The 10,000-nt window shown below is 48.7% G+C and overlaps 3 protein-coding genes across 6 annotated transcripts in view; 1 reads left to right on the top strand and 2 right to left on the bottom strand.

Annotated features, from left to right (window-relative positions):
- LOC126578591 (G2/mitotic-specific cyclin-A) overlaps positions 1-2,723 on the bottom strand; it is a 3,109-nt gene extending 386 nt beyond the window's left edge. The window contains exons 1-6 of the mRNA XM_050241298.1: positions 1,990-2,723; positions 1,660-1,910; positions 1,156-1,578; positions 866-1,070; positions 548-795; positions 1-476 (exon numbers count right to left, since the gene is read on the bottom strand). The exon at positions 1-476 is cut by the window's left edge and continues 386 nt beyond it. Of these exons, the coding sequence (XP_050097255.1) occupies positions 293-476; positions 548-795; positions 866-1,070; positions 1,156-1,578; positions 1,660-1,910; positions 1,990-2,163 (1,485 nt within the window). The 5' untranslated portion in view covers positions 2,164-2,723 and the 3' untranslated portion in view covers positions 1-292. The remainder of the gene's footprint in view (positions 477-547; positions 796-865; positions 1,071-1,155; positions 1,579-1,659; positions 1,911-1,989) is intronic.
- A 354-nt stretch (positions 2,724-3,077) lies between these two features.
- LOC126578598 (exosome complex component RRP43-like) lies at positions 3,078-4,193 on the top strand. The gene is made up of 4 exons (XM_050241310.1): positions 3,078-3,149; positions 3,214-3,683; positions 3,750-3,870; positions 3,950-4,193. Exons 1-4 carry the CDS (start codon positions 3,130-3,132, stop codon positions 4,161-4,163), a joined length of 825 nt encoding a protein of 274 aa, XP_050097267.1. The 5' UTR covers positions 3,078-3,129; the 3' UTR covers positions 4,164-4,193.
- An 822-nt stretch (positions 4,194-5,015) lies between these two features.
- Positions 5,016-10,000, bottom strand: part of LOC126578580 (serine-rich adhesin for platelets-like) — a 9,302-nt gene continuing 4,317 nt past the window's right edge. For 2 of the 4 annotated variants that reach the window (XM_050241280.1, XM_050241281.1), the window contains exons 5-8: positions 7,680-10,000; positions 7,326-7,605; positions 6,975-7,247; positions 5,016-6,905 (exon numbers count right to left, since the gene is read on the bottom strand). The exon at positions 7,680-10,000 is cut by the window's right edge and continues 1,627 nt beyond it. In XM_050241280.1, coding sequence (XP_050097237.1) covers positions 6,436-6,905; positions 6,975-7,247; positions 7,326-7,605; positions 7,680-10,000 — 3,344 coding nt within the window. In that variant the 3' untranslated portion in view covers positions 5,016-6,435. Of the gene's footprint in view, positions 6,906-6,974; positions 7,606-7,679 lie in introns of all 4 variants that reach the window. The other 2 variants (XM_050241277.1, XM_050241278.1) reach the window with 1 other exon arrangement.

Genomic DNA, 10,000 nt, shown 5'->3' with positions numbered 1-10,000 from the left:
CACGACAAAGCTAACAAATAAATTAGATTTCACAAAAGATGTAGAAAAATGCCTAGTAATACAGTGTGTCTTACAGTATTAAAAAAACACGAAGTCAAAAAAAAAATCTTCTCAAAAACGCTTTTCTCGTAACATGGAACGAGATTCTGCTGCGACGCGGGGGTGGTTTGTGGGGTAGTTACAATTAAGGAGTATCCAAAAGGGATTGACAAACATGATTAAATTAAAAAAAAAACCGGGCACATATTTTTCCTAACAAAACAAAATTAAGGCGTTCGCCGTTCGGGGATCCTTAAGCAATGAGAACGCTTTTCTGTACCCTGCCATTCTCCTGGTCACTGGTCGCGGAGGTTACAAGCTGTTGAGGTTGAGCCTGCTGCGACGATGCGGGAACAGCTTTTGTCAAAAATTCGCAAACGATGTCGAACGCCTCTTCGGTGAGCTTGATGACCGGCAGAGAGGCAACATCCTTGAATCTAAACGATGAATCACAACGAACAAAGTAAGCATTGGGTTGTGATGGGTACGTGCAGTTTGAGGAACTTACTTGATGGATTTGTACTTTTCTTGAATGGCCTGTTGCGCCATCGTGGCCGCTAGGGAGTGTGTTTTGTTAAGATCCAGAATAATGTCCTTCAAACTCGACAGCTTGTACCCGGTGTTGTTTTCGAGCATTTTGCTCCACATTGGCAGATCGAGGGTGCGCCGGGCCAATGCAAGCGCACCGGCCGCTATCTTCGATGGAACGTATGTCAAATAGGGATCAGCTTCGAGCATTGACAACTCGCAGAGGTACTGTGAAATAGAAGAAGGATATCATTTGCTTGCTTTTCTAACCGTAATGATCCTCTCTCGTTGGTCTTACCATAGTCAAATATTTAACCTTATCCGGCACATCGTTCATCACGCAGTACAAGTTCGTGAACACCAGCGCTGTGGGCACGGTCAAGTCGAACGATAGAACCTTGAGAATGAGCTGCTCCATCCGCAGCACCTGGTTCTTCGTGTAGGTATCATCGGTGATGTACACAAATTCGCTTACATCCGGCGGGAAAATTTCTTCGTATTTACTGTCGAGAAAATGTGATAGAGATAGGAGGGTGGCTTTAGATAACGCAAGCAAGAACACCAAGGGTGAATGATCGTAGCACTTACGCTGCAATGAACATGGCAGCTGTGCCGACCAGCTGCAGCTTAGCTCTAACCACCGACATGAAGCTCAAAAACCGATCGATGTACGACACAGCCAGTGCCAGCGTTTCGCCGTGCAGCTTATATTCTTCACTAACTTCGACCAACCAATCGACCAGAATGGTACGCATCGAGTGGTTAATGTCCGTTTGCTTCATCATGTAGTTCGGTTTGGGACGATTACGTCTTTCCGCCTCCTTCAGGTAGTGCAGAATGTCTTCCTGATACTCTTCTACCTCGTAGAAACGCTCGCGATCGTTCTTCGGTATGGGACCATCGTCGACAACGATCAGCGTCGACTTATCGACCGACATGGGCGAGTAGCTATCGCCCACGGACATGGGCGTCTCCAGTAGCTGCACATTTTTAATCTCTTGCAGTGGTTCCCTACAGCCACAAACCGTGAAAGTGTCAATCGTGAAACAAACGCAGAACACACGACAAGACCGACCCCCACCAACCACTTACCTTTTCTCGTGCAGAGTGGTCTCCTCTTTCGGGGGAAGACAGGCGACAGTGGCAAGGTTTTCCTTGGATTCGTCGTACACCTGGAATCCCTTGAATGCTTCCGTGACGTTGCTGGTTGCCTTTTGGACGGCTTTACCCGGCAAGCCTGCTGCTCTTGGAATGCATGCATTTTCGTCCACCTTTCGAAGTGGGTGAACCTTCGACATCACAGCGGCACCACCCGTAGCCCGTAGATTCTTAGCATCCTTTATCTGCGGGGAAGGAAGAACGGGCTTCTGTGCGTTAGTGATTGGTGCTCAAGGTCGCACTTCCTGCTGCTGGAAAACCTACCGTTTTATCCGCATGCGGGATGTTCGTGTTGAGCACGTTCAACATTGTGCGTTGCGGCTGGTGCTGGTTTTTGCCGACAGCGCCGAACACCGTACCACCCGCTTTCTTGGCAGCCATGGGGTCCACACCACGGTTCTCTTTCTCCAGGTCTTCATGCACGCGGAAGGACGCCATGTTTCCTGGCAAATGAATCAACTCGCTTTGCTCGTTACACGGCGAAGGCAACTGGGATTACTAGCAGGAGTTTGAAACGAGGTTTTAGCCCTCAAAAGCCTACTGACGCAGCGCAAACAGCGGCGGCGTGCGTAATTCGTGATTCGTGATCTTTAACCGACCGCGATCAAGACGTGCGTGTGCGTGTCGACTTCGGGCGTATGCGTGTGGGAACCAAACTCCAGCTGCCTTTTACCAACTCCCTACGGCAAGGATTTCTTGCGAAGGATGGCTAGGGTTGCTAAGCAAAGAACAGCGTGCAAAGCTGCCTGGACGATTTCGCTGGGGGTGCCGCGTACTGTGCCGAGGAGGATGACAAGGTTAACGAAACATTTTGTTTCGGTTTTTTAGAATATTCGCTAATAAAGCGGATGAGGTGCGACAATCATCTCGCGTGTGCTGCACAAAAAACACGCACAATTTACAACACGAGCACAACTTGAAAGACACAAACGAATTTTGATGCCACCGAGCGAGCGAGCGATCGAGCGTCCTTTTTCAAACGGCGGTAAAATGAGAAAAAATGGAGAACCAACAGCTGGGCGGTAAGTTTGAACGCCAGCCGTTTTGGCCGAACCCCATTCGTGTTCGTGTACCGACCAAAGATGACGTCACGAGATCCCGCAGGCCCAGCATGAGTGCGAGCGAGAGGTGCTGATCAAAAGGGAATATCCGGTGTGTGTGTTTATTGTGCTCTTTTTCACAGATCGATTAAAAAAATTTAATTCCGGATATCTGCATTTGACTTTGGATTAATTGTTAAACTCCTTTTTTATGTTTTACTCCCCATCCTCCCTCGTAAAAAGGAAATTACATGCTGGACAGTTATGGTAAGCCGCGATGCGTGTTGGCCGATGGAATCGATGAACGGTGAACCGGTGGTAAATCGATGAACGATGTAAACAAAAACCAAACACAACGTGCGCGATGGACATAAAAACGTTCAAGTAAGTTTAAATCATTTCTCCTCCTTGTAAAATGTTCTACATTTTGCGCCTCAATTCGCGCCAGATTGCTTCATCCGGTAAAGTACTACAAGGATTACCTGGAAAACAACATACGGCCGGATGGGCGCGAGCTGGAGGAACTGCGTCCCACCGCGATTAGCTTCGCGGTGATTCAAAGTGCAGACGGGTCGGCGATCGCGAAAATCGGCAACACCACGGTTTTGTGCGGTATCAAGGCCGAGCTGGCAGCACCAAAGGCAGTCGAGCCGAATCAGGGATATCTGATACCGAACGTGGAAATATCGCCAGTTTCGTCGCCCTCCTATCGACCGGGGCCACCGAGCGAGGAGGCCCAAGTTTACAGTCAATCCTTGGCGGATGTCTTCTCGAAAGCGCGCTGCATAGATCTTGCCCAGCTCTGCATTGAACCGGGCAAGCTGGTATGGGTCCTTTACTGCGATCTAGTGTGCCTGGACCATGACGGCTGTGTTTTCGATGCTGCTGTAGCCGCGCTCGTAGCTGCACTGCATACCGGTAGCTCTTTTCATTCCCTCTGTAGTAACCGCGGAAGTAATGGCCGTATTGTTTGTTTCATTTTAGTAAAACTATCAAAAATCGTGTACAACAGCGACACTGGGGAAACCGAAGTAGATCGCTCGTCGCTATCCGCTTTGACTGTCCGGTGCGTCCCCGTGACTACCTCGTTCGTAGTGATAGCCAAGTAAGTATTCGAATAACGTAACGCCAGCATCGCAGATTGTGTGTTATCTCTGAATTCTGGTATGCTTCTCGCATTACAGCCGCACCATTGTCGATCCAACGGCTGAAGAGGAGAAACTGGCCGGCACTATACTTACCATTACCATAAGCGATGGCAAGTTGAGCTTCGTCACGCAGTCCGGTGGTCAGCCGATGGATCATGCGGTGCTTAAAAAATGCACCGATAATGCCACTCAACGGGAACGCTCCGTCAAGAAGATGATCGCGAAAATGCAGCAAAAACGGACGGCATGAGCCAATAAAGGTGCTACTTATGGACGGATACGATTGCATTGTCGCTTTTGTGATATCATCAGAGTAGAATGAACGAAGCACCGGCATTAGTTCTCTGTTTCTTATTCATTTGTAACGGCCATATACATACATACCGGGTTTTCGCCGGTAGACGAAAAAGAATGAGTACTGCTGACGGGAGTGGGGTAAAGTGGTTGCACCGTTACAGCAGCAGCAGGGTTTAATTCAATATTCATTGCTCCTTGCTAATGGCAAAACATTATACGATTTCTGTCTTACTCCTATACGCTAGTTCAATCAGCGGTGGCTGCTTTGCATATAACCTATCCTACAACATTGCAGTTCACTTTGCGTTGCTGTTCATTTCCGATGCTATATTTCAACCATTTTGGAAGCGTGGCGCACCGTTGCGATCCACTCTGTAGCGGGGGACAGCTCTGGCCAACCATTCACAACCAGCACACTTTGTTAAGCATTCGTTAGGGTCTAGTTTGCCGGTTTTCGTTTCTGTCTAGTTGAGAGTACAACGGTTTTTTTTTTTACGAAGTCTGCCCCTAACAAACGTTCCCATAGCAGGCATGGAAAAGCAACAAACTCAGGCAGACTCTTCATAATCGTTTGCTTTCGAAAGAAAAAGAATAGATGTTCAAAACCAAGGGTCATGCTCACGAACCATTTTGTCCCAAAAGCTAGGAGTACTACAAGTCGCTGCGATAATTCAGAATTTATTTACAGAAAAATGAAGTAAATCAGCTGCTAACTTTTCAGTCTTCACCACTAACTGAACTTCGACTACGCTGTACATACCATGAATCTCTCAAGACGTAACGCATAGGCTGGGTGAAAGGGGCTGGGTGAAAGGGGCCATCCAATTGCTGGTTTGCAATGAATTACAGAAACCCAAGAATGTCTTTAAAGCTATACGCAAACGTACGTGTGCATCACGCGGCTTTCTTTTCTACTGGAGCAGATGAAGAATTTCTTCTTCAGCCCGACACAGTCACTAACTAAAAAGATCCAAGTATTTCCGTCTCTTATCCCAGTTGGCGCTGTCTCGCAAGAAACGCGCTGTTCTCTTTCGATGCAAGGACTTTATGTTCTGGTGGTTTCGGGTAGCAAGATTCCACAGCAACTCGTACCTACTATAGTAATATCAACATGTATATTCTGCATGTCCTAATCGCGCGATCTATATTTAAATAAGAGACACGTAGCAATCTTTCCAACTTGCATTACCAGCTGTTCCGCGCGGCTTGCTTGGACCGACCGTGCGGTAGGTTTCTACTATCGCTACCAGCAGACTAGCTGAATGTTCGAAGACGGCCAAACCACTTCGTTAAGGTATCTTTACATTCAACATCCCTTTGTGTTGTGCTGAACCATCATAAAGCTTGCCAATTGCATTTTAGACGAACTATTCTATTGTTTTATGCACCTAAACCGTATGGATGATGCGCTCGTGTTTTCCTTCCATTTTTCCATTTTAACGACCGTAACCGTAACTCCGCGTCCGCACTGTTTGTTAGGGGTTAACACAAATTTACAAATTCCTAATTTTGCATATTAAACCGGTAAAACATGGACTCAAGCTAAAGGGCTTTGGTTTTAGGTAAAACAATTAGAAGAAAAAACCCACGGAAAAGTAACCAGTCAGATCGAACCTCTCACAAAACTACGTACGCAAAGTCGTGCATATACATGTACGCATAGAGTTTTTATTCACTAAAATTCTTAATAAAAAACAAAAGGTACTATCGAATGGTTTGCTCAATACCGGTAGCTTTACTCTACTGTACACCTCTTTAAAACCCATTTCCGTTCGCACACTACCTGTTTCTCCCGGGGTTATGGGTTTCAACAGTGGTTGCTTCAATGAAGTACAACCCTTCAAGCGAACTAACCGGACCATCACTCTCTCTCTCTCTCTCTCTCTCTCTCTTTCTCTCTGCTGGCAATCGTTTCGAGCGGCATTAGCGGGATTTAGCAGTTATTTTGAATAACTTTAACCTCCAGAACTTTAAGAGAAACGGTTCTCAAACACTTTGTGCGTCAGCCTTCGGGCCAAAAAAGGACAGACCTACACTTTCAAACTATTCTGTTACGTTATGGTTCACTGTCACGGCGGCTAATGATAACATTGAAGAAGAAAAAGAAGGTGTGATAGTAATGATAGTAACATTAGTAGCGATGCTCGCTTCCCCCCCGTGTGATTGGCACCAGCGAGGGGATGTGTTGTCCATTCCAGAGTGGGCATGCTTGAACACTTTTACATCTACTTATTAAGATCCGCCGCAGATCGTTTTCTATGCTTGCCTGCAGAAGAAGCTGCTGCGACCGGTGCCGCCAGCGACCCAATGTTCTGGTGCGTTTGCTGCGGTGTATTGGCCGTTGCTACAGCAACCGGGCTCGACAGGGAAAGAGGTGTCACCACGCTATTGCTGATGATATTGATTTGCTGAGTCGCCTGTGCTTGCGCTTGCTGCGATACCTGTTGCGTTAGTATCTGCTGCGGTTGTTGGATGTGGATTTGCGTGGCATTGCTGCCGACAATCGTTGATTGGTTACTGGTTCCGGTTATAATTTGTTGCTGCTGCTGTTGTTGCTGCAGTTGATGATGTTGCTGTTGTTGTTGTTGTTGTTGAATTTTCAACTGCAGTTGCTTCGTGGCCATGACGAGCTGGTTAGGTGTGGCGTTTTGAGTGACGTTAAGAGCATTACTCAGTTGGCCACCGTGATGGGAACCTGCAGGGAACATTATACAAAAAGTGATATACACCTACCGCAGAATCGTTTAGCACTCATTGAACCTACCGGAAATGGGTGTAGATATCTTAAGCGTAGACCCGCCAGCGGTGGCCATCTGTTGGCGGTGTTGGGCAACGCGGGCGGCCAGCTGCTTGGTCATAATGGGCGACGTCCCTGCGCCACTGACGGCTACCGGCAGCTGACCCGGCCGAGGCCGTTGACTGATGTTCAGCAGCTGTATCTGTTGACCCGGTTGTCCCGCATTCACCGTTAGTGGTCCGCCGGTTCGTATGCTTTGCTGACCAAGTCCTTTCATGCCGCCGGACGTAACAAATTGAGCTGTGCGAAGAAGAAGAAAATGATGTGAGTGAATTTGCCAATCGCCAAACCAAATTTGCCACACACCAAAAGACCTACCAATGGGTAAAGTGAGTATACTGGAGCCACTTGTTTGTGGGTTCGTCAAAACGACCGTTTGTGTCGTTTGCGAGTTACCAGACAGAATGGTATTGTTAGCACCGGCATTGATGGTGTTCATAGAAGCCTGTGTGGTGTTGGTTACAGGAACGGACACAAGTAGGCTAGTCGTCTGGCCTGCGCTGTTGTTCCCCGAGTTATTCAACACACCCGTCGTCGCTCCTGACGGCGTAGACGATAGTGCCAGGGAAATCGGCTGTGGAAGTCCGGGGATTTGAACCTGAAAATACAAAAAAAAAAATGTTCTCACTACCTGCCATCACATCGTTTGCTGCCTATTCTACAACAACCAACCTGAACGTTTTGCAGTCCCGGAATTGACGCCATCGCACCGTGAAGGCTGGTAAAGTTTAATCCCTGCAGATTGACCGTAGTAGGCTGTTGCTGGGTACCAGTAGTCACTTGCGTGTGGTTTTGAGACTGTTGCGTTTGCTGTTGTGACTGTTGTTGTTGCTGCTGCTGCTGCTGTGATTGCGGCGACGGTAGGATGGTAACCTGTGGCGGTGGACTAGAAAGGGGCGATATCGAGCTGGCAGGTGATTGTATTTGCAAATGGGCTTGCGAAGATTGTGACTGCTGCTGTGGTGTTTTCGGCGACGGTATGGTGAACTGCAACCCAGGGCTCGTTGACGGTAGGTTACTACTATTGGTAAGGTTTATGCTACTAGATGAAGTCAGTCTTTCGATTAATGCTGAGTTAGTGTTATTATTACTGCCACCGCCGAGGACTGCTGCACCGCCACTGCCTGCTAGGCCACCACCGGCACCATTGCTACTGTTGCTGCTCGCTGGGCTTAGACCAACCACTGCCGTTGTTCCATCGTTGCCAATGGAGATTGATTGAGTAGGCGCGCCGGATACCATCGATGAAGCCGAACTATTGGAAAGCAGTGCGCTTAAACCGGACATGGTGTTGAAGATAATATTGCTGCCATTGTTGCCACCATTCAGGCCGACATTTGTCACACCCCCCGCACCGCCGTTGCTGTTACTCGCCAGGGACGTGGAGGATGCATTCGAGTGATCGCTGCCTGGGGAGGCAATATTCTGTATTTGCAGCTGATCAGCTACGAGCGATCGGTTGTTTATGTTTCCGACAACCGATGTATTGGTTCCAGAGGGGTTAGCAGCCAGCCCCTGAATCTGTAGCTGTATTCCTTCGCCAGCATTCCCCCCCACATTGCCAGCATCGCGCATACGTCTTATTGTTCCACCCAGTGTGCCGGCTACGACCGCTGCCATTGAAGGGTTGGTTCCGCTGCTGGTATTTATGTTGAGTACCCGCTGATGATTCGCACTGTTGATGATCAACTTATTGGTCGTCCCTGTTCCGGTGGTCTGAAAAGTGCCACTGGGCCCACTACTGCCTACCGACCCGTTGCCACCCGAAGAGGAAGACGAAGCAGCAGCTGCAGCTGCAGCCGCCGCAACGACGTTGAAGCTTTGGGGCAGGTTCGAGGTGGTCAGTATTGCAGGAGGAGACGCTAACTGGGTGGCGAGTGCCGACATTGTGACCCGAATATTGCCTGCTTGCGCGGACTGCTGCGATTGCTGTTGCTGTGGTTGCTGTTGCTGCGATTGTTGCTGCTGTGATGCTAGCGATTGGACCGTCGTATGGCCTGACTGCAGATCACTCGGTTGTATGTTGATCAGTTGTGTTTGATTGTTGGAACCACCACCGACGGCACTGCTGACCGTAATGAGATTGGCATGGTTCAGTATTCGGTTTTGACCGCTCGCCTGTGCCTGCTGGATACTTATTTTACGCCCTCCGACGCTATTGAACAGCGCGGCAGCAGCATTTCCACTAATTGTTGTCGTTGTTCCACCTCCTACTGTTTGGTGGTGGTGAACCGTGTGTTGCTGCTGCTGCTGCTGCTGTTGGTTCTGGTGCTGATGATGTTGCAAATCGCTGACTGACTTGCCGGCCGGAAGCGTAAGGTTGCTACTTAACACCGGTGAATTGGTCATGGCAGCCGGAGCACTGTTTAGTAGACTGAGTATTGCGGCATTGCTGCTTGATTTAGTACTCGACTGTTGCTGCTGTTGTTGCTGTTGCCGGTTGGTAAATTGATTCGCCGAATTCATGATGCTGATGGCAATGGCTTTGATTTCCGGATTGGTCGTATGGATTGGGCCTGCTTGGTTTTGAGCCTGCTGTGATTGCAGTTGAAGCTGAGGCTGTCCTTGTAACTGTTGTTGTTGTTGTTGTTGCTGTCCTTGTATTTGTTGCTGCTGTTGCTGTTGTTGCTGTTGCTGCTGTTGTTGAGCTAGCTGTGATACAGCACTTTGCTGAGCCTGCAGCTGCACCTGGCCAGATGGGGCCTGTTGCGTAAGCGTAGAGATGAGAGTACCGGACGCGTCTCGTGTAACCTTGCTGTTGTCTAGCCTTACCAGCAGTGGAACAGTATTACCGATTGTTCGGCCACCAGCTTGATTGATGATGGTGGCCGTTTGTCCTCCAGAAGCAAATGTGAAGCCTTGCGCCCCGTTCGCATTTCCTACCGTACTACCGGTAGTAGCATTGCTGGCCACCAACTGCTGCTGTCCGGCGGCATTGGTTGTCATCGTTAGGTTCGATATCTGACCTGATGGTTGAACGAGTAGAAGTGATC

This window comes from Anopheles aquasalis, chromosome 3, assembly GCF_943734665.1.
Source record: "Anopheles aquasalis chromosome 3, idAnoAquaMG_Q_19, whole genome shotgun sequence".
Lineage (NCBI taxonomy): Eukaryota > Metazoa > Arthropoda > Insecta > Diptera > Culicidae > Anopheles > Anopheles aquasalis.
This window is presented reverse-complemented; position numbering and strand designations above follow the sequence as displayed.